Source organism: Mesoplodon mirus (assembly GCF_964341445.2).
Source record: "Mesoplodon mirus genome assembly, chromosome: 3".
Lineage (NCBI taxonomy): Eukaryota > Metazoa > Chordata > Mammalia > Artiodactyla > Ziphiidae > Mesoplodon > Mesoplodon mirus.
The window spans coordinates 129,090,935-129,115,275 of NC_138978.1; the positions used below are offsets into that span (position 1 = coordinate 129,090,935).

Genomic DNA, 24,341 nt, shown 5'->3' on the forward strand with positions numbered 1-24,341 from the left:
CAGGCTATAACGCAGCAAAGGTTGGACTAACTCTGTTGTTTGGTGGCAATGCTTTTGGCGATATGAAGCTGAAGCCTCTCTTAGTTTATCATTCAGAGGACCCAAGAGCCCTTAAAAACATAGCCAAGGGCTCTCTTCCTGTTGTGTGGAAGAGTTACCCCAAAGCCTGGGTTACAAAGGCTATATTCCAGGACTGTTTTTTCCGCCACTTTATCCTGGAGGTAGAGAAATATTGCTTGGAGTAGGATGTCCCATTCAACATTCTTTTGCTGCTGGACAGTGCTCCGGGCCACGCTGCATTCACGGACAACTTAAATCCCAACATCAAAGTAGTGCACGTGCCACCAAATACTATGTTGCTCCTCCAACCTATGGGCCAGGGAGTTATAGTGTATGCACATGGCTGATTCGCTTTGTTGTGCAACAGAAACTAACACAGTATTGTGAAGCAATTATACTCCAATAAAGATCTGTTAAAGAAAAAAGAATTATTTATTTATTATAGAAAATTTTTTTCTGATGACCTTGGGTGTTTTTTTTTCCACATCTTTATTGGAGTACAGCTGCCCCACAATGGTGTGTTAGTTTCTGCTTTATAACAAAGTGAGTCAGCTATACATATACGTATATCCCCATATCTCCTCCCTCTTGCATCTCCCTCCCATCCTCCCTATCCCACCCCTCTAGGTGGTCACAAAGCACCGAGCTGATCTCCCCGTGCCATGCGGCTGCCCCCCACCAGCCATCCATTCTACAATTGATAGTGTATATATGTCCATGCTACTCTCTCACTTCGTCCCAGCTTACCCTTCCCCCTCCTCATGTCCTCAAGTCCAAGGAAATATTATTTAAAAGTCACACTTTTTGTCAGGCAGTAAAGGTGAGTGACGAATCAGGAACAACCTTGTGACAACTTTGGAAGGACTGTAACATCTACGAGGCCATAAAAAACATGGACATTGTTTGAAGAGAGGTTACGGCTGTCACCATAAATGGGGTTTGGAAGAACCTTTGCTCAAAGTTTGTTCCAATTTTTATGGATTTGAGAAGGTGAATGAGGAGTCCAAAGAGGTCTTCAGCAACTTAGTGACCCTCAGCGAGAAGCTGGAGGTAGATCTGCAAGAGGATGACATCATTGAACTCCTTGCTGTGCAACACGAGGAGCTTACTAATGAAGACCTGGTGGAATTGGAGGCCCAGAGAAAGGACGAGGAGAGACAAGAGGAAGAAGTAACTGAAGAACTGATGAGATTCAGGATGCAGGAAATGGCAAGGGGATCTTCATCTGAGGAGGCACTGTTAGTTTTTGACGCACAGGACCCAAACGTAGAAAGGTACACGAAGTTTGCAGCAGTTCAGAATGCAATCCAGTTCTACCATGTCATCTATGATGAGAAAAAAGAGCTACTACCCAGACATGACTGGATCGTTTATTCGAGAGGGTAGATAGAATTGAATCCAGCAAGGAACCAGAACCTTTGCCATCAACGTCAGGCGTGAGTGAAATTGCAGCTTGCCCTCCGTCTCCTATTGCTGACGATCCTTCAGCTCTACCGTCTCCCACCTCCTCTCCCTCCTCCAGTCAGTAACGCTCCTTGCCTGTTAACTCGATGCCAGCCCCTGTATGCCAGCTGTTGTACTGTACTACTGTACTTTTCAAGGTACTGTACTGTAAGATTAAAAATGTTTCCTTTATTTTTTGTGTTTGTTTTTTATGTACTATTTGTGTGAAAAGTTTTATAAACCTATTACAGTACAGTACTATATAGCTGATTGTGTTAGTTGGGTACCTAGGCTAGCTTTATTGGACTTAACGAACAAATTGGACTTACGAACGTGCTCTCGGAACAGAACTCGTTCATGTGTGGGGGACTTGTTGTATTATACTGGCTTTTCTACGTATCTATATATTTACTCATTTCTTTATTTATCCATTAATCCACCTTATTTTTGGTGCACTTCAAAGTAGTTGCTAGCAGCCAGAGCTCCCCAAGGCCTCCATAACCCTGCAGTGGGAAGGCCAGATGGGCAGAGCCCAGGTATTGCACTTTAGCTATAAAAGAGGCTAAAGATGATGACATTGGTTTTGTTTCTTTAACACAGACCAAAATAAGGGTTATTTAACCAAGCTGTCTCACCATGGAAATGTCCAACCAGGTGAACAGTCAGGGGTGTAGGGCTCTTCCTTTCTCATTCCATCGTTTTCTGGGATATTGCCTTTTTGTTTATGGTGGGTAATGGCTCACCACTAGCCCTGCATCCAAGTTCCAACCAGTGGGAAATGAGAAACATATATATGCACAGACTAGGAGAAAGTTAGACTGAAGGAATGGGACATTCCTCTAAGATCTGGGGCAGTTGACTTTTCTGGGTCTTGGGAACAAGACGTACATTAGGGGAAATGGGATCATGTCTGGGTAGCTGGAACCACATCCCAGAATAGGAAAGACTAGGTCATCCTGTCTCTGAGTATGGATCCCAGCCTAATGTTCCCCTGGAGAATTCTTTTCACGTGCTCTAGTAATTGGGAATATTCTATGGTAGAATTAGCCCCTGGTCCTCTGGAACTCCTTAGGACGTGTTATTTTGTTCAGAAAACGGTTTCTGAGCTCCTCCGCGGTACCATGCTTAATGCTAAGCAGTGGTATGAGATGATTATACTAGCAGTGCTGGTGAGTGCTCAGGCATTTTCCTATACTTACAGGCATAAAAGCCTTAACTCAGAATAATGATTCCTTACATTTGTAAGGTGAATTAAAGATATTTCCGAATACTTTCATAGGATTTATTCTCATCACTTTGTAAGGTATTATCTTCATTATACAATTAATAAACAGGCTTGGAAAATTTGCTGAAGGTCACACAGCAGAACTAGGACTCAAATCCATGTCTTTGAAATCCTCACTCACTGCTCTTTCCACTACAGCACAGCCACTTCTAGATTATTTCAGGAAGTGCCAGAAGTTTGCCTCTCCAGGTTGTGAAAGTCAGGCTATTCTTACAGTGCAGGAATATCACCACATGGATTACTTACCAACTGCAAAGTTAAAATGTACCTTTACAATTTAGAGTTTTAGCAGCCACCACTTTTACCAAGTGATCAAACTTAGTTTTATTAATAGTGGATGACCTGATATTATGCACACTCTGATATGATGTGATGCAATAAGAAGTGAACAATATATAATTTGTAGTGTGTTTTTACTAAAAAAAACACTTAACTTGAATTGAATCAAACCTCTAGTTTCTAACATCTAGATCTAATCTGAAGTTTACAGGAAATACAGGGAATAGCGGAACAAGTGAAATGGCACTAGGAGAAAACAATAGGCAAATACAGAATGTTGAACATTTTAACAAGAATCCTATCTTGGAATCTTTCTTTTTTTTAATTTTTGAATTTTATTTTATTTTATATTTTTATGCACCAGGTTCTTATTAGTCATCCATTTAATACACATCAGTGTATACATGTCAACCCAAATCATCTCCCAATTCATCCCACCACCACTCCCACCCACCGCTGCTTCCCCCCACTTGGTGTCCATACGTTTGTTCTCTACTTCTGCATCTCAATTTCTGCCCTGAAAACCAGTTCATCTGTACCATTTTTCTAGGTTCCACATATATGCGTTAATATGCGATATTTGTTTTTCTCTTTCTGACTTACTTCACTCTGTATGACAGTCTCTAGATTCATCCACATCTCTACAAATGACCCAATTTCCTTCCTTTTTATGGCTGAGTAATAGTTCATTGTATATATGTACCACATCTTCTTTATCCATTCTTCTGTCGATGGGCATTTAGGTTGCTTCCATGACCTGGCTATTGTAAATAGTGCTGCAATGAACATTGGGGTGCCTGTGTCTTTTTGAATTATGGTTTTCTCAGGGTATATGCCCAGTAGTGGGATTGCTGGGTCATATGGTAATTCTATTTTTAGTTTTTTAAGGAACCTCCATACTGTTCTCCATAGTGGCTGTTAGGTTGGAATCTTGAAAGAGTCAATGTCATGAAAAAGAAAATGCAATCCCGGTTTTTAAAGAAAAAGTTACCAAAGCCATTCTTAAAGTGAATATGTTTTTTGCTTGTTATTATAGAGTACTTTTCTTAGATGTGATGATATTGTAGTTTTTGGGTTTTTTTTTTTACAGGTATAGAAAGTTTATAGCTCAGCATTGCCAATATAGTTAATTTGACACCTTAGTCCTTAGTCCTACTTGCAAAGTGATTAATGGCTATACAGTAACTTGTTTTATTGTCATCAGCTTTGGCTCAGATGTTTAAATTCTTAAGCAACTTGGAAAGATTTTTCATTTGTGTTCTGTTTTCTTGTTTTGTGTGTGGGTATGGGTGCAGGTGGGGATTATAATAAAGAGGGGTCAGTTCAATATAATGAAGACAGATCAGGAACTAAACAGCTACTAAAATTTCATTTACTGGGACTTCCCTGGTGGTCCAGTGGTTAAGAATCTGCCTTCCAATGCAGGGGACAGGGGTTTGATCCTTGGTCAGGGAACTAAGATCTCACATGCCACAGGGCAACCAAGCCCATGCGCTGCAACTACTGAGCCTGTGTGCTCCGGAGCCCGAGTGCCACAACTAGAGGGCTGGCACATCACAACTAAGACCCAATGCAAACAAGTAAATAATTAAATATTTTAAAAATTTATTTAAATTTTTTTCATTTACCATTTCCTTACAAAATATATGATGGAGAATACGGCTTAAAGACAGATGGGAAAAGTCTCTTATTTGTTCATACTACTTTACTGTACTACTTATCCAGTCTGAGAATAACGCCAAATTTATTTACTACCTAGGGCAAGGGTAACTAAGAGGAATTTTATGAAGTCCAATTAATTTTGGTTCTGAGATCTTAAATGCTTAAAATTTTGGAGTTCTTCAGATTAACTAAAAAAAAAAATCAACAACCAAAATACCCCAAAGATTAGATAAAAAGCAATTGGTTAGCCATTAACAATTATCCAACTCTTTAACAGATTAGGATTAGTTAGTAGACTAATAGTCTGTAGACCAAGGCAACTTTTCTTAAGCAAGATGCTTCTATTAAGGAGAGAAAAATGATCTCCTAAAAACAAAACACTAGAGTAATGGAAATAAAAACAAAAATAAAGAAATGGGACTTAAAATGTTTTGCACAGCAAAGGAAACCATAAACAAGACAAAAATACAACCCTCAGAATGGGAGAAAATATCTGCAAATGAAAAAACAGGCAAAGGATTAATCTCCAAAATATACAAACAGCTCATAGAGCTCAATATCAAAAAAACAAACAATCCAGTTAAAAAATAGGCAGAAGACCTAAATAGACATTTCACCAAGGAAGACATACAGATGGCCACGAGGCACGTGAAAAGATGTTCAATGCTCAACATCACTAATTATAAGAGAAATGTACCTTAGACATAGAGAATGGACCTGAGGACACGGGGTGGGAGGGGGAAGCTGGGGCGAAGTGAGAGTAGCATCAACATATATACAGTACCGAATGTAAAATAGCTAGTGGGAAGCAGCAGCATAGCACAGGGAGATCAGCTCAGTGCTTTGTGACCACCTAGAGGGGTGGGATAGGGAGGGTGGGAGGGAGGCTCAAGAGGGAGGGGATATGGGGACATATGTATGCATATGGCTGATTCACTTTGGTGTACAGCAGAAACTAACACAGTATTGTGAAGCAATTATACTCCAATAAAGATCTATTTTAAAAAAATGAGTGGTCTAAAAATCATTCTAGAGCTATTTCTTGGGTCAGAAATAGGACAATGGACAACTCACTTTCCACAAACGTACCATTTTCCCTCTGTCCCTCCCTACATCCTCCCTCCTCCCTCCCTTTGTTTTATTTATTTGAAAAATTTATTTATTTTTGGCTGTGTTGAATCCTCGTTGCAGTGAGCGGGCTTCTCATTGCAGTGGCTTCTCTTGTTGGGGAGCATGGGGTCTAGGTGTGTGGGCTTCAGTAGCTGTGGCACGTGGGCTCGGTAGTGGTGGTGCATGGGCTTAGTTGCTCCGCGGCATGTGGGATCTTCCCAGACCAGCGCTCGAACCTGTGTTCCCTGCGTTGGCAGGCGGATTCTTAACCACTGCACCACCAGGGAAGCCCCTTTCTTTTTAAAAGAGAGAAGTTGGTTTTATATATCAAACCCAGAATTTTCATGTTTCCCAGTTTTGGAGAGATCCCCGAATTCCCAGAGATCCCCGAATTCCTTGAACTCATTTGGGAAGGTTTCTGAAGGTGCGCATTATAGTAAACAGTAGCAAAATACCAAACCACTTCTATTGCTAAAAAGCATCTACTCCTGCTTGTGCTTTTAGAATACTAGTTGTAAAACACCAACAACATGCAAAGTTGTGCCATCAATTGGGATTTGAGGTATTCTAAGGAAAAAACATTGTTTTCTTTAAAAACAGTCCAAGGCAGGATGTCTATAATCATACTGGGCAAATATTGAGTTTTGGGGGAAAATGTCAGAAAACATCCAAAAGGAAGAGACAATAGCATTATATTTAGTGTTCTAAAGGCATGCTTCAGGTAGTTAACTATGATTCTGGTAGGACCAACTGCTCACACGCACACACATAGATTTTAATGGTTAAAAAACCCTCTAATTTGTTACTTTATTTATTTATTTATTTTTTTGATGCACCACATGACATACAGGATCTTAGTTCCCCGAGGAATGATGGAACCTGTGTCCCCTGCAGTGGAAGTGCGGAGTCTTAACCACTGGATCACCAGGGAAGTCCCCAGATTTGTTACTTTAGAAAAATAAATGCAGTGGATTTTCAGCAATATTATTGACTCTGATTGCTCAGTCCACACGTAAGTAGTAGTTGCTTTCTATGGTGATAGGGCTTCTCTGCACTAATTCCCATCATGTTGAAAAACACTAGTGCAGGTTAAGTAAAGACCGAACTGTTGCACAAAGGAAGATTTACTCATCGGATCCCACTGATGTGCCTGTTTCCTGGGCAACTTTCTTGGTGAAGCTTTACTGATTTGATTCAAAGTTTCCTGAGGAATTCAGCTCATGTCAACATCATTCTGACTTGACCTACCCACCTCTACCTCTGTATGGGTCTCTTGTGCTTTCTAGATTCCAGGAGCTGATGAAGGCCAACAACAACAAAGAGCCCAAGACGAGTAAGAAACATATACACAAAGATTGTTTCTCCATCTAACCCATCTTCTGTCTCAATAATTGTAACTGTTGATAGAAGACAGCATCTTGGAAAATGTTGCTGTTCAAATCTTTGTAGTTCAGATTGATGACCAGACCAAAGGGCCTTCCACCCATGGGCTCTGCAAGAATGAAGAAGTACTCAAAAACTGCCTGCCTCTGGGGCGGCACTACAGTGTTCAGAGGAAGAGCTGTGAAATTCTGGATGTAAAACTGGTAGTCCTGAAGATAATGGAATGAGGTGTCTAGAGATTCAACAATAAAATCTGGTCTGTTAAAGCCTACCAGGAACTTCACAATGTTATCTGCTGGAAACTCTCCTTTCACAAACAGGATGGTTGTATCTGCACTCGGTGAAGCTTCAGGTTCACCCGATACATCTTCTTCCTCTTTATCTTCGGCCAAATATGTGGGTTCATCATCTTCCACCTCTGCTTCATCGTCATTTATAGAATCTTCCACTGTTTCTTCATCTTCTGTAAGATCTCGAGCCGCTGCCAATGAGCCTCCAGGATCTCCTCGGAGCAAGAGGCTGGCAGGGAACAGCAGCAGGAGAAGCAGCAGCAGGCGGGGGAGGGACTTCATCGAGCCGCCGCTCCGGCGTCCAGTCCCTGTCCGTTGTAGTTTCATAGCATATTGTTCTTATTCTGTGGAAATGCATGCTACAGTATTTAATTATGACATATCATGATGTAAAGTATTAGTTATGAAACGTTATGATGTCTGCAACTTTCAAATGGTTCAGCACAACTTTCAAGCGGTTCAACAACTTTTATAAACACACACGTACATACACATATACGTACATACACACTGGGAGAAAATGAGCAGAAACCGCAAAATGGTAAGAATTGTTTGATCTAGGTGGAGGGTATACAGGTGTTCACTGAACTGTGCTCTCAACTTCCCGTCTGCATTAAAATTATCCTAATAAAATGTTGGAGGGGAAAAACACCGCCTCTCCTCGCGGAGCCGCCTCGGGTCCGAGAGGCCGGGGGAGCAGGTGGGAAAGCCAGCAACGCCCTCACCCCGACCAGCGGGACCAACCTCGAGACTCCATCTGGGCATGCTCAGAGGCTCCGCCGCGCTCGCCCCGCCCCTCGGGGTACGTGAGCGCAAGGCGCAGGCGCCCGGCTCCCGGCAGCCCGCGAGACGCCAGCTGCGAAACGCGGCGGACGCTTGAGCTGAGGGGAGTCTGCGAGGATGGAGCCGTCGAAGGTGGAAAAGTTCAGCACCGCCGACAGGGGAAACGGGCTGCGCGCGTTGGCGCCGCTGCGCCCCGGAGAGCTGCTTTTCCGCTCGGATCCTTTGGCGTACACGGTGTGCAAGGGGAGTCGTGGTGTCGTCTGCGACTGCTGCCTCCTCGGGTACGTACCTCCCTCGCCCACCTGAGTCCAGAGCAGTGCGGGGTCCGGGGTGCTGAGGGCGTGGCGGGGGGGGGGCAGCCCTCCGCGGGACTCCCCCTGGCCGTGGCTGCACAAGGTCTCGGCGGTGCTGCCCAGATGCCCAGCCCCGCACTTCCCCAGATGCGCGGCTCCCGGGGGCGCCTCGCAGCTGACAGACTCCGCTTGGCCGTCCGTCCCCTGGGCTGCCTCGGCGGGGGTTGGAGGGACCCCAAGCGCAGCCCCTGCATCTCTGCAGGGCAGAGCTGGACCTGCTACCACCCCACCCCGCCGTAGTAGTAACTGGAGAGAGCCGGTGGGCAGACTTAAGGGGAAACGTTGGGCCGTGGGTAGTTTTGCTGGGGAACAAAAAAGTCTGTGTCTCGGGCGATAAGCTTCATTGGTGCCGTTGTGGAAATCACAGTTGGCGGAGGTGGGGGTGAGTGGGAGCACGGATGGTGTAAGTCAGGCTGACAGCCGAGGCCTCGCCAAGAAAGTGCGGGGCTCGCAGGACGCGGAAGAATCTTGGTGTTCACGGAGCACTTCCTGTGGTCCAGGTTCTGTTTGGCCTGGGATACAAAGATGAACGGGACGTCCTTAAGAATCCTTAAGGAGCAGATAAGTGAGCGAGATAATTAATTACAGTGTATCAGAAGGGCTGAAATAGAGATGCAGTACTGTGCTGTAGGAGTATAAGTTACTGAGCTTCCATGGTGTGCTTTGCATTTAATGACTGTGCAGGCAGGTCTAACTCTTAACCACCTATCTAGATGCAAGAATTCATATGAAAGTGTTTTATAAGCCTGTAAGCACTGGATCAATGTAAAGTGCTATGGGAGAGCAATTTATGGAAATGTGTAATATGTATGCACAGTCATAGGAATTGTATTCAAGCAACAATTGTTCTTGAGCTCCTATTACATGTCAAGGAGAAGAGCTCTGTTTGAGATGGCCGGGATGATTTTTTTCCATGACTGCTCTTCCAGACCTATTAGTCTGGGATTGCAGTGGATGGAGGTGAGGGGGTAAGTGCAAAGCTCAAATCAGTAGCTTGACCATTAGTATTACTATGTCCTTATTTGGTTCATAATTGAGAAATTTATTTAATTTTGTATTTTAAAGTTACTTAATTGTATTTGTTGCTTCCTGAAGTAATGATAACAGCAACAACAACACAAATTCTTTGAGGAGAGAACAATTTGAAGCTTTTGTAAACTGTGTGGTTGACAACACTTCATTCCTTTCAAGGAATGAAATGCTGAAGGCTTCAACATTGAAAGTTATAGACCTTTGATTCTCATTCAAGCAAATTAGAGAGAAAGCTGGGATGTTCCTCCTGTTAAATCCTTTGGAGATGTTTCTAGAGTTTGAATGTAGTCCAGAACAGAGAACTTGGTTTTTCTTAAGTCTTATAACATTAATTGATGAAGACGTGGATCATTTTGCAGACAAAACCAGACTGCCAAGTTATTTAGTAGTTGGAATAGAAAAGTTTTGGAATGAATACACGATGACAGATTATTAATTGAATTATCGGAGCTGAACTTGAGTTCATATGGAATATGGAATTGTTCATTTTCCAAATAGACTGCACAAACCCAGCCCTTTGTATGTGGCATACTTCTTGATTTACCATTACAATTCCATTACTGCTGTCACTTATTTTTCTTATTGACAAGAACTGTAACGATTTAAACGAAAAAAGGAATTTCATGAAAGAGTTTTGGGGAGTTCTCGGCATCCTTTTAAAGTCTAGAGGAAACCCAGCTCTGAAAATGGGCAGGAACCAGGGGAGTTCCACAGTCAGAATTGCACTTCAGAAGTAGATGGGGTTGGGACCTGGAGAGTACGTTCCTTCTGACGCTGCCTGGTAATACTGGGTTCTGCAGCGTGTATCGCCAGCACTATGACACTGGACCCTACTGCTATTGCTATTCTTGCCACCACTGCCGCCGCCACTGCTGCTTGGGAAACTGGTTATTGCTGGAAAGTTGCCCGCTCAGCCATGCTTCTTTGTGATATTAGCTTTCTTTCTTTTTTTTTTTTCTATTTAATTTTTTGGCTGTCCGCAAGGCTTGCTGGATCTCAGTTCCCGGACCAGGGACTGAACCTAGACCGTGGCAGTAAAAGCCCAGAATCCTGACCACTAGGCAATCAGGGAGCTCTGGATATTAGCTTCTGATTCACAGTTCTCAGAGGGGGTCTTGGATTGGTTGAGCTTGGGTCACTGCCTGCATCCTAGCTACAAGGGAAGTTGAGAAGGTGAGTAGTCGGCCTTCATGGCTTTTAAGAAAGGAGGCAGGTTCTACTTCCCACCATATGCATATTATAATGGGGAAATCAGCAAACATAAACATAGGAAAGGTAATATCAGTAAATGCTAAGGATCCAAACAAAACAAACTAAAACGAACAAATGGATTTTTTTATACTGGACTAACAAACACTTGTTTATTAGTACTTTACGCACACAAAAGTATTTGCACTTAATTTTGGATCGCTAGGACATAGTTCACAAGTGCTGAACTAGTCCTGCTAGCAGTAGGGGCTCTGTTGACCACGTCCGCTTCAGTGGTTGTTGTGTTTCTGAAGAGCTTAGTTGGGAATCACCGCAGCCTGAGGGTAGTGTTGGAGAAATCCAACTCTGGTGCGTTGTCTTATGCAGTTTTCTACCAATATTGAATGCTCATCATTGGGGGGATACCATTCTGTGTTACAAGGTGATAACCTTGTAAGTAAAATTTGTTTCTCTACTTATTAACTGTGAAGTCCTTAAGAGCAGATGTCTTTCAATTTTTATAAACCCCAGTGCCTGGCATGTAGTAAGCTTTTAATTTGTAGTATGAACATCTCGCAGAATTCTCCTCTAGTTGTTTTTGTCCTTTTGCTGCCTTCCATTTGAATTAAGAAATGGAATGAAAATATTAGATTGTAACGAATAACAACAGTTCCATGGGAAGTGGGGGGGGACCAAAATAGAATGAAAGAACAGGTATTTATTGTAATTACTTCATTACTGTCCAGATCATTTATTGTTATAAGATTCTACCTGATTGCCTTTGGCCTTGGGCTGTTTTGATTAGTGCTTTAGTTCTTGCATATTTATTTTTATTAATAGAGAAACTTAAACCTGCTTCATGACTTCTCTTGCTTTTTTCCTTTCATGAAGGATTGGCTTCTGTTTTTTTGTGTTGTGAGTGGGAAAGAATGAGGTATATAAATTGGAGAAAGATTAAATGACAATGAAATTGTGACCTGAAATAATTTATATTATCCTTTTTCTGCTGTTGCACACATTTATTTATTTATTTATTTATTTTTTTTGTGGAACGCGGGCCTCTCACTGCTGTGGCCTCTCCTGCTGCGGAACACAGGCCCTGGTCGCGCAGGCCCAGCGGCCACGGCCCATGGGCCCAGCCGCTCCGCGGCACGTGGGATCCTCCCAGACCGGGGCACGAACCCGCGTCCCCTGTGTCGACAGGCGGACTCCCAACCACTGCGCCACCACAGAAGCCCTGCACACATTTTTAATTTGATGGAGCTGGAGAAGATTGACAAGGGTTATTTGTGTCTTCTGTTTGTTTTGGTATAAGTAGCACATAAACTTCCATTGTAATTATTTTGTTTGTAGGTTGCCCCACTTAAGTGACCTAAGTCTAATCTTTATATATCTGGGACCTAGTACACAAGAGATGCTAACTGTTGGAGTTGTGAAGGGATACTATTTTGGGGAATTTAAAGTCATTCTATGTCTGTTTTTGGTTTTCTAAAGTTCCAAGTTACCTGCAGTTTCCATATCAAGAGCTTCCATGGCAAACTCTAATAATAGTTTCTTCTGTAGGGTAAAGAGGGTATTTCTTCCTCACTAAAGCCGAGTATGAGGCTTAGTGCCTCCCAGGAGGAAGGAGAATGAATTGGAAGTGGAAAGCCCATCTTTTTTCAGCCCTGGTGGCTTATGGGAAGCAGGGGATAGAGGTGGGGAAAATAGATTGTGAGAAACATATGTTCTGACCTTCCTTGTCTGGCCAAAGTTCTGGGGTTGGGGTGAGGGTATTAAATCGGTTGGCGGGGCAGTCAAAAGCAGAAGGCCTTAAAAAAAAAAAAAAGAAAAAAGTAGAAGACCTTTGGCTCTGCTCTTTATTTGAAATCTTGAGAGCTGTGTAGGCTGTTGCTGTGCCAACATTGGGGGCTAGGGCATAGCAGTGGTAAGAGAAAGTGGCCGGCTGCATGAGTCTGTGGTAGCAGGGGATTCTGAAGTGCTCTCATGTCACTTCAGGGATGTGGACAAGCTTAGAGGCCTGGTGGAACAGCAGACATCATGACGAAGGACTGTGTGACTCTAGGTCAGTCAGGAACATGGAGACCAGAGATGGGAGGCAGCATGACATCCCAAAAGGTGAGATGGCACCAGTCCAGCCATAGGACCTGATCACTGCCTAGCAGCAGAGACCAGTGAGGATCCATAGAGACGTCAAGATCTGAGGTCTTGCCACCATAAGGGTGTCCCATAAGCCTCACTTGGAGAAATATTTACTTGAAAGTGACTGTTGAAACCAGCTCTGGTAAGGAGTTAAACTTAAATGTCTGAATATTAACTGGAAGAGACTGAGATATTATTTGGCAAATATTACATTTCTGGCTATTTACTAGGGTGAGTGTTCTTGAGGAAGCTTGGATTAATTATAGAAAAGACAGCCCCATGTTCATGAGACAGAGTAGATCAATTATAGGAAATAAAGCAACTACATTTGAGCTACAGTGTGGGTAAATATGATCAGGCAGTAAAGGGCAAAAAAAAAAGAACACTGGTGAGATGATGTAATCCGTCTTGGCCAAGGGCTGAACCTGGGTTGGAAGCAGGAGGGAATACCGTCTTATACTGGGGTAAGAAGAAGAGGTGCCTGAGAAGGTAACAGCAGTGACTGCAAGGCTTGAGGACAACGAGGGAGGCGGTTGCTGAGTGACAGAGTCTCAGAGAGGAGAAGGTGTGAAATATTCTTCTAGGAGAGGAAAGTGAATTGCTTAGGAAAATAGAGCGGGGTTGCTGGGAAGTGCACTTAGAACTTTTGTTCATTTATTTACCGTGAGAGCAGTTAGCAGACTAGTGCTCTTTTCTCCCAGTGCTCGGCAGTTTGACTGTGAGAACTGGGCTCACCCAGGACTGCCTGGTTACCATGATGGGTGGAGAGAGGAAGCAGGAAGCTGAAGTCGTGGGCAAGGAAGAGTGTAATCATGGACCATATTTCTAAGCTAGGGACTGAGGTCACGAGGAAGGTGATGGACAGTGAAATGTGGTGGAAGCAATGGATTAGAGGACCTGATGTGCTCAAAGCGATGGTGGAGTGGTCAGAGGGTGGGATGACTTGACATATATATGCTTTAGAAGTAGTGTGTGATTTGGTACCACAGGGTTTAGGGTATGCAGAAAGTGGCTGAGGTAGGGAATAAGAAAAATGTTGGAATGATCAGGAGACTGAGAGGCTGAGGTGTTAGATGAATCTTCTAAATAAGTGAAGTTACCAAGAATGCTAGGCATTGGAAGGAATAGTTTCAACAAAGGCAGAATTCTCGTTTTGGCTTCCTGACCCGGGGTTTAAGGGCTGACCAGAAAGAGCCAAGTGGAGACAGGGAGGCGCTCACTTCTGTTCAAATAGTGTATAAAGGACATTCTATGGGTTTACAGCTGGTTTTGTGAAGTATCCCAGCACCAGGTGCAAGTGAGCTGCTGTAGTGTTGCAGACTCTTCCTGGGAGGATGGGCTTGGAAGGTGGAAAGACTAGCAAAATCTTCTCAAGGGAAGAACCTTGAGAGATGCATTGAAATCAGGGTTTGCACATTCCTGGACAATGGCTAATGGGCTTACTGGAGGGTCAAGGACTTAGAGTAAAATAAAGTAGAAGGATTGATAATGAGGTCGGTTGGGAAAGGACTCTTTGGATATGACTTCCATTTTTCTTTTTAAGTGGGAGTTATAATTCCTGTTTCTTTTGCTTCTTCCTTTTCTTCTGCATGGAAGTTTGGTGAAGGGCTGTATGGCAGAGCCCTGAGCCTGAAAACATTTGGTCCATGTGAATGCCACAGCAGAGGACGTTCTTAATCAGACAGGAGGACCTGCTTTGTGGATAGCAATAAGTTCTCCTTCTTCAGACAGCCTGGTGCTTGTTCAAGGGCTCAAGAACAGAGCAACCATGGGGACAGGGATGGAGGCTGGTGCCTAGAACTCAACAGTGCAGGCTTCCTCTCACCATGGCTATTGTGGCTTCTACTGGTACAGAGTGCCCAGTTTGTTAGGGATCCTGAGTTCCCCAAATGGCAGCACATGTTTGGGAACCTGGCCAGCTGGTGTCAGGTTTTTATTTTAGACCCTTTTTTTTTTTTTTTTTTTTGCGGTACGCGGGCCTCTCACTGTTGTGGGCCCCCTCCACTGCGGAGCGCAGGCTCCGGACGCGCAGGCCCAGCGGCCACGGCTCACGGGCCCAGCCGCTCCGCGGCACGTGGGATCCTCCCGGCCCGGGGCACGAACCCGCGCTCCCTGCATCAGCAGGCGGACTCCCAACCACTGCGCCACCAGGGGAGCCCCTATTTTAGACCCTTTTGTCATGGAGGAATCATTGATTTGTTCTCATTGGAACACTCATTTTTTCCTGCCCTTGGATTTGCCTTTTCTACTTGTGCTGCCATCTCTGAGACCCACTGAAATCTTCTGTGAAGCCATGCTATTCCTTACAAGATTGGCTCTGACCTTCACAGAAAGAGAATTGAAGCAGCGGGCTAATACCTATGGTTTGACTGCTCTTGACTTACGCTGTCATTTGAGGCAGCTGATTTCATACACCAGTGGTTCTCAAACTTCAGTCTCAGGACCACTTTACCCTCTTAAAAATTATAGAAAAAGATTTCATAGGAGGGTTTAAAAAAAAAGTTATTTAGGGCCCTGCAGGGGTTTAAACAAAACATAACCATGCAAGCAGTGTGGTTATATTTATTGATTTTACTGCTTAAAATATTAAAACTGATAAGTTTTGAAATTATATACAGTCGGCCCTCCATGGATCAAAGATATTCAGGGGACAGAAGAAGTCCAGAAAGTTCCAAAAAGCAAAACTTGAATTTGCAGTGCAAAGGCAACTATTTACATAGCATTTACCTTTTATTTACAACTATTTACATACATTTACATTGTATTAGGTATTATAAATAATCTAGAGATGATTTAAAGTATATTAAAGGATGTGTGTAGGTTGTATGTAAATAGTATGCCATTTTACATAAGGGACTTGAGCGTCTGAGGATTTTAGTATTGTGAGGGTCCTGGAACCAATCCACTGCAGATACCAAGGGACAATTGGATTTAAACATAATGAATCATTGCATTTCGACAAGGATTTTAATGACACAGACTGTATTTGCAAAACAAAAGAAAATTTGCTGAGAAAATTCGCTTGCTTTCATTTTTGTATGTCTCTTTAATGTCTGGCTTAATAAAACACCCTCAGATTCTCACAACTGCTCCTGCATTTAGTGTATTGTAAAATAACAAGTCATTTAGCCTCTAGAAAACGCCACTGTACATTGTGAGAGAAAGAGAATAAAAAAGACAAAAAATGTCTTAGTATTATTATGAAAATAGTTTTGACCTCGTGGGCCTCCTGAAAGGGCTTTGGAGTCCGGGGACCATACTTTGAGAACCACCGTTATAAAACACTGTACATGTCTTTTGTGACATTTGGAGAGGCTCAGATTTGTTCTCTAGTGTATGTTGTGAACCATGAACAATATTTGTTCTGGTTTTCTTGTAACCTGCCAGGATATACTGGGATCAGGAACCAAAGTATGGAGTTAGTGCCTCTCTGTTAGGATGACTTGTTCAACGTTTGCTTCCCATCTTCTAACTCTGGCAGGTTCTGGTCGTTTAAGAGTCAAGGGACTTGCGATGGTCATTAACCTTGATTATTAAGGGAAAGTAAGAGAGCCATTTTCCACTTACTTGTTACCACAGTATGTGATGAATGAAAATTATTATTCAATAGCTAATATTGATTATCACTTACTAAGCAATGACAGGCATGATTTTAAGCGCTTTACCTTAAATAGTACTTCACTTAATTCTCATAATGACTCTAAAATAAAGTGTCTATTATGTTCCTTGTAAGCACAGCTATGAACTAGAGAGCATTCAGACATTTGTAGGAGTGTAAATTGGTATGCCCCTTTGGAGGGCAATTTGGTAGTACCTAGCAAAATTGAGCACTATGTTTTCTTGACCCTATTTTTGGGATTCTGACAAATGAAAATAACAATGGTTGCACAAGGATACTTAGTATAGCATTTTGGTAATTAAGAAAAAAGGAGAGAGAATTTTAATGTGCATTAATAGGGACTGGTTAAGTTATGGTGCAGCCATATTGTAGAATCCATGTAGCTGTTAAGATTGAAGTGGATCTGTTTCTACAGTAGATGTGGAAACAGTGGATGTGGAAACATCCAGTATGTGTGTAGAAGTCTGGAAGAACACCCCAGAATTCTAATATGGTTACTTTTGGAGGATGGGACTTGGAGGGGGGAAGATATCCTTTTGTACTTTATATATTTTGTATTTTTCAAAGCTTGTATCACTTTTTGTAATTAAAGATTTGAATAAACTTTGAGAAAGTCTTTGTTTCATTTGGAATTGTATAAAAGGGTGGTGCTGCTTGGGATGAAGATGACTTTGAAAATTTTGCCAGTTTATGTCTGCTTTTTTTTTTCTTTGAGTTGCCAGCTGATTAGACCAAGAGTGAACCTCTTGATAAAACATGAGCCAGGTGAGCCAGTTTACTGGCTGGCCATTGGCATTAGAATTTGAACTGAGAGAAGTAGAACTTCTGTTCATGGTCCTCATCATAATTCTCCTTGCTCTGACTTTGCTCAGGCCTGGTTATGCAGCTTTCCATGGTGTTTCTGAGATATCACAGTATCCATTAGTAAACTTTATTCATTTTCCTTGGGTGGATACATAAGATGACTACATTTCTGAGCCTCCTTGCAGTTAGACTGGGGCTTGTGACTCAGTTTTGGCCAATGGAGTTTGGGCTAGAGGTTGCACAAGCCACTTCCAGGTCTACCACAAAATATCCTGTGCCATGTTCTCTGCTCTCTCTTACCTTGTCTTGATGACTGTGGAGGCAGTGAGTTGAGATGGAGAAAACAAGAAGTATGAGTCATGGCATGGAAGAGAGCTGCTCTGGGGAATCACTCTGCATGCACCAGATTTAGTAGGAGCTAGAAATAAATCTGTTAAGTCACGTAGAGGAGCCCTTATTTAACTTTAATGTGCATAAGAATCACCTGAAGATCTTGTTAAAGTGCAGATTCTGATTCAATAAGGTCTGGGTTGCGTGTAAGATTCTGTGTTTCTAACAAACTCCTAGGTGATGCTAAAGCTGCTGGTCTGCTGATCACACACGCATAGCAGAGATTTAAAAGGGTAAATGAAATGACTTATAGCCTACCGTAAGTACTCAGTAAACACTTATCCAGTGGATATTTGAGCTTCCTGAATAAGATGAAAAGGAATTAGACACTATACATACATAATCAAATGTTTAAATTATTCCTAAGTGCATATCTCTTTTATGTATCATGGACTGGAATTTAGTTTTAGTATTATGTGTGCAGAAAATATGAAATGAGAACCTGGAATTATCTTAAAGATCATTTTGAACATTTACTTATTTTTAAAATTTTATTTATTTATTTATTTATTTTTGGCTGCATTGGGTCTTCATTGCTGCACACGGGCTTTCTCTAGTTGCAGCGAGCTGGGGCTACTCTTCGTTGCGTTGGCGCGGGCTTCTCATGGCGGTGGCTTCTCCTGTTGCAGAGTGTAGGCTCTAGGCACGAGCTTCAGTAGTTGCAGCAGACATGTTTTTCTTTTTAACAGAACATTCCTTATTTTAGGTATCACATCTGGAGGTTAACAAGGTCCTTTCATTGATAGTGTGAAACTGATCACTCAGTCAAGCTGTTGTCCTATTTTTGCCACTGTGTAGTATTTTTCCCCGCAGCCAGTTTGTGGGGAGACGTTGTAAGATCATGGAAATATCCTGTTCATTAAAATTTCCCCTGAGATTTATGCATCCGTGGATGATTATTGATTGAATCTTTGGTATAATAGTTGAAAAATGCTAATTTTTCACCTATAGCACTCCTCCACACTTGCCAGTTGTCCTTCAGTTCAGCATTCTACCATAAGAGCCTGTCCTCCTTCCTTATTAGTTATCTTGTTATTATCAGTATGGACTCACGTATTTCCATTTTTTCAGTGGTTTAGAATTAATTAGGTACCTAATTGTTTTGGTACTCAAATTGTCCCAGATCTTTTTTTAGTATGAAACCTTTCAAGGTAGATCCTGTGTCCTTGTGATACGCCCCCAAGTTTTCTTTCTTCCTCCCTCCTTCCTCCCTCCCTCCCTTCCTTTCTTCCTTCCTTCTTTCTTTTCTTTCTTTCTCCCTCCCTCTCTCTTTCTACCTACCCTTCCTTTTCTTTCCTTCTCTTCTCTCTCTCTTTTTTTTTTTCTTTAACACTTCCTTGCTTTCTGGCATAACAGATGTTCTAGACTCATCCTGTACCCATCCTGCCAAAACTCTGGAATCAGTATTTCTCTGAGGATTCCTGGTTTCTTTTAGTGAGGAATAATATTAAAGACCAAGATCTGAGTGCTAGATATGCTCACTGGCCCTGGGATGTTTTTGCTCTTTGACTCTTTCAGAGGACAGAGGAAGTATGCAGGTTCATGCAAATATGCATACATATACACATACATACACATATTTTAGAAATCATGAGTTCACATCAGTACTTTCAATTCTGACTTGTCTCCTCAGGGTTCTTTCTTGCCTTTCGCCGTTCTATAATTGTATATCCTTTCTGGCTCAGTGAGAACTCTGGCCCTCGAAAGCCTCAGTGTATTTACTCATTTGTTCAACTCTATATAATATCTAAAATTGTTTCAGAATTGCTTTGCCCACATCATTACCAAAAAGACCCTATTTGAAACAGTACAGAATTTGTTAACAATTTCCCTTTTCCCTCTACTCTGCCAAAGATTGAGAATATACAGTTAAATACTGTGTTCGTTTTACATTCTTTCTTTTTTCCCCTTCATTATATTTATTGGTATTTATTAGAAATACAATTGAGGGACTTCCCTGGTAGCCCAGTGGTTATGAATCCGCCTGCCAATGCAGGGGACACGGGTTTGATCCCTAGTCCGGGAAGATCCCACATGCTGCGGAGCAGCTAAGCTCATGTGCCACAACTACTGAGCCTGCATGCCACAACTACTGAAGCCTGCGCACCCTAGAGCCCGCGCCACAACTACTGAGCCCACGCACTGCAGCTACTGAAGCCCATGCACCTAGAGCCCGTGATCTGCAACAAGAGAAGCCAGTGCAATGAGAAGCCTGTGCTTGCTGCAACGAGAGAAAGCCTGTGCACACCAACGAAGACCCAACACTGCCAAAAAAATAATTAAAAAAAAAAAAAAAGAAATACAATTGAGTTCATTTGTTTCAGTTTGCTTTCAGTTTTAGTTTTTCCCCCTCATCCTTTTTGATTTAATTTTGTATTTTGAATATATGGAACATCCACATGCTTCTAAAACTCAAACTATGAAAAAGAGAAGTGTTAGCCCCCCTCCCATATTCATACTGTTCCTCCCTGCCACCCCTTGTAGGTAAGCAAGTTCATTGTTTTCTGGTTTATCTTCTCTCTGTCTCTCTCTCTTTGGTAAAGAGAAGCAAATACATGTGTTTATTATTTTCCATTCTTACACAAAAGGTAGCATACTGTATTTGCTATTTTGCATTTGCTTTCTTCACTTAAAAAATCTACTCCATATCGTATTTACAGAGATCTTTCTTATTCTTTTTTATAGCTCCAAAGTACTCCATTTTATGTGTGTACCATAGTTTCTAATTCCCTCTGCTTGGACATTTAGGTAATTTCCAGTGTTTTGCAATTGTGAATAGTGCTGTAATCAATAACCTTGCGCATAGGTGTTTTTATATTGTTGCCGGTATACACTCAGGGTAAATTCCTAGGAGTGGGATTGTTAGGTGAACATGTAAATGCCTATGTGTGGGGCAGCACCATTTCACATCTCCACTAGCAACATATCAGTATGAGAGTGCTGGTTTTCCTCAGCTTTGCAGACTCAGTGTACTGTCAACCTTTTGAATTTTTACCAGTCTGATGGGTGAGCAGTTGTATCTCAGTACAGTTTTTGGTTTGCATTTAAATTGTATTATCAATAAAGTTAAACATCTTTTCATATGTTTAAAGGCCATGATTATATCAATATCTCTTTGTGAATTGTCTATATATCTTTTGCCTGTTTTTCTGTAAGACTTTTGTTCTTTCCTTCAAATTTAAAACTTTTTTGTATATTAGAGATATTAGTCTTATGTTTGAGAAATATTGCAAATATTTTCTTTCTGGTTGTCATTTGTATTTTAACTTTTCTTGTGATAGAGTAATTCGCATGTTTTCTTCTAGAATTTGTATACTTTAAATCTTTACATTTAGATCTCTGATTCATTTGAGTTTATTCTTATGTATGGTGTAAGGAATGGATCTAATTTTATCTTTTTCCAAATGGATATCCAGTTGTTCCATTTATTAGGAAGATTATTTTTGTCCCAATGATTGGCTCCAGTAATCATATTCTAGATCATATACTAATTGGGTCTAACACTTGACTTTCTACTCTTTTCCATTGGTTTATCTGTCTATTTACGCATAGGTACTACACTGTTTTTAATTACAGATAATTTAATTTCTAGGAGTACTCTTATGTCATCTTCAAACGTGTAGTTTCTTCTTTTTCAATTTTTATGCCTCTAAGTGTTCTTTCTAGGCTAATTACTTTGAGTAATGCTTCCAGAACAATGTTTAATAGTCGTGAAGATAGTTGGCATTCTTGTGTTGTTACTGGCCATTAGGGCTTCCTTACTAATTAAGGTGCTGTTTTATGACTCAGGTACATATATTTTATCATGTTAAGGAGACATTCATTCATTTACATTTTCTCATGAGTTTATTTATTAACATCTTTATTGGAGTATAATTGCTTTACATTGCTGTGTTAGTTTCTGCTGTATAACAGAGTGAATCAGCCAAATGCATACATATATACCCATATCCCCTCCCTCTTCCGTCTCCCTCCCACCCTCCTTATCCCACCCCTCTAGGTGGTTGCAAAGCAGTGAGCTCATCTCCCTGTGCCATGCAGCTGCTTCCCAGTAGCTATCTATTTTACATCTGGTAGTGCATATATGTCAATGCTACTCTCTTACTTCCTCCCAGCTTACCCTTCCCCCTCCCCGTGTCCTCAAGTCCATTCTATACGTCTGTGTCTTTATTCCTATCTTGCCCCTAGCTTCATTAGAAGCTTTTTTTTTTTGTTTTAGATTCCATATATATGTGTTAGCATATAGTATTTGTTTTACTCTTTCTGACTTCACTCTGTATGACAGACTCTAGGTCCATCCACCTCACTACAAATAACTCAGTTTCGTCTTTTTATAGCTGAGTAATATTCCATTGTACATATGTGCCACATCTTCTTTATCTGTTCATCTGTTGATGGGCACTTAGGTTGCTTCCATGTCCTGGCTATTGTAAATAGTGCTGTAATGAACATTGTGGTACCTGACTCTTTTTGAATTATGGTTTTCTCTGGGTATATGCCCAGTGGTGGGATTTCTGGGTCATATGGTAGTTCTATTTTTAGTTTTTAGTTTTTTTTTTTTTTGCGGTACGTGGGCCTCTCACTGTTGTGGCCTCTCCCGTTGCGGAGCACAGGCTCCGGACGCGCAGGCTCAGCAGCCATGGCTCACGGGCCCAGCTGCTCCGTGGCATGTGGGATCTTCCTGAACCAGGGCACGAACCCGTGTCCCCTGCATTGGCAGGCGGACTCTCAACCACTGCACCACCAGGGAAGCCCTATTTTTAGTTTTTTAAGGAACCTCCATACTGTTCTCCATAGTGGTTGTATCAATTTACATTCCCACCAACAGTGCAAGAGGGTTCCCTTTTCTCCACACCCTCTCCAGCATTAATTGTTTGTCGATTTTTTGATGACGGCCATTCTGACTGGTGTGAGGTGATATACCTCACTGTAGTTTTGACTTGCATTTCTCTAATGATTAGTGATGTTCAGCATCCTTTCATGTGTTTGAAGGCAAGCTGTATATCTTCTTTGGAGAAATGTCTATTTAGGTCTTATGCCCATTTTTGGATTGGGTTTTTTTTTTTTTTTTTGATGTTGAACTGCATGAGCTGCTTGTAGATTTTGGAGATTAATCCTTTGTCAGTTGCTTTGTTTGAAAATATTTTCTCCCATTCTTAGGGTTGTCTTTTCATCTTTTTTATGGTTTCCTTTACTGTGCAAAAAGCTTTTTAAGTTTTATTAGGTCCCATTTGTTTATTTTTGTTTTTATTTCCCTTTCTCTAAGAGGTGGGTCAAAAAGGATGTTGCTGTGATTTATGTCATAGAGTGTTCTGCCTATGTTTTCCTCTAAGAGTTTTATAGTGTCTGGCCTTAAATGTAGGTCTTTAATCCATTTTGAGTTTATTTTTGTGTATGGTGTTAGGAAGCATTCTAATTTCATTCTTTTACATGTAGCTGTCCAGTTTTCCCAGCACCACTTATTGAAGAGGCTGTCTTTTCTCCATTGTATACTCTTGCCTAGAGATAAGGTGACCATAGGTGTGTGTGTTTATCTGTGGGCTTTCTGTCCAGTTCCATTGAGCTATATTTCTGTTTTTGTGCCAGTACCATACTGTCTTGATTACTCTAGTTTTGTAGTATAGTCTGAAGTCTGGGAGCTTGATTCCTCCAGTTCCGTTTTTCTTTCTCAAGATTGCTTTGGCTATTTGGGGTCTTTTGTGTTTCCATACAAATTGGGAAATTTTTTGTCTAGTTCTGTGAAAAACGCCATTGGTAGTTTGATAGGGATTGCGTTGAATCTGCAGATTGCTTTAGGTAGTATAGTCATTTTCACAATGTTGATTCTTCCAACCCAACAACATGGTATATCTCTCCATCTGTTTGTATCATCTTTAATTTCTTTCATCACTGTCTTACCGTTTTCTGCACACAGGTCTTTTGTCTCCTTAGGTAGGTTTATTCCTAGGTATTTTATTCTTTTTGTTGCAATGGTAAATGGAAGTGATTCCTTAATATCTCTTTCAGATTTTTCATCATTAGTGTATAGGAATGCAAGAGGTTTCTGTGCATTAGTTTTGTATCCTGCTACTCTACCAAATTCATTGATTAGCTCTAGTAGTTTTCTGGTAGCATCTTTAGGATTCTCTATGTACAGTATCATGTCATCTGCAAACAGTGACAGTTTTACTTCTTCTTTTCCAATTTGGATTCCTTTTATTTCTTTTTCTTCTCTGATTGCTGTGGCTGGAACTTCCAAAACTATGTTAAATAATAGTGGTGAGAGTGGGCAACCTTGTCTTCTTGTTCCTGATCTTAGTGGAAATGGTTTCAGTTTTTCACCATTGAGAACGATGTTGGCTGTGGGTTTGTCATATATGGCCTTTATTATGTTGAGGTAAGTTCCCTCTATGCCTACTTTCTGGAGGGTTTTTGTCATAAATGGTTGTTGAATTTTGTCAGCTTTTCCTGCATCTATTGAGATGATCATATGGTTCTTCTCCTTCACTTTGTTAATGTGGTTTATCACATTGATTGAT

The 24,341-nt window shown here is 41.5% G+C and overlaps 1 protein-coding gene and 1 pseudogene across 3 annotated transcripts in view; one reads left to right on the forward strand and one right to left on the reverse strand.

Annotated features, from left to right (window-relative positions):
- Positions 1–6,893: 6,893 nt before the first annotated feature.
- LOC309799238 (translocon-associated protein subunit alpha-like) lies at positions 6,894–7,794 on the reverse strand (annotated as a pseudogene). The gene has a single exon. The product of its transcript is annotated as a translocon-associated protein subunit alpha-like (transcript).
- A 547-nt stretch (positions 7,795–8,341) lies between these two features.
- The window catches only part of SMYD3 (SET and MYND domain containing 3), a 738,989-nt gene continuing 722,989 nt past the window's right edge, over positions 8,342–24,341 (forward strand). For both annotated transcript variants that reach the window (XM_082612030.1, XM_082612031.1), the window contains exon 1: positions 8,342–8,576. In XM_082612030.1, the coding sequence (XP_082468156.1) occupies positions 8,413–8,576 (164 nt within the window). In that variant the 5' untranslated portion in view covers positions 8,342–8,412. The remainder of the gene's footprint in view (positions 8,577–24,341) is intronic.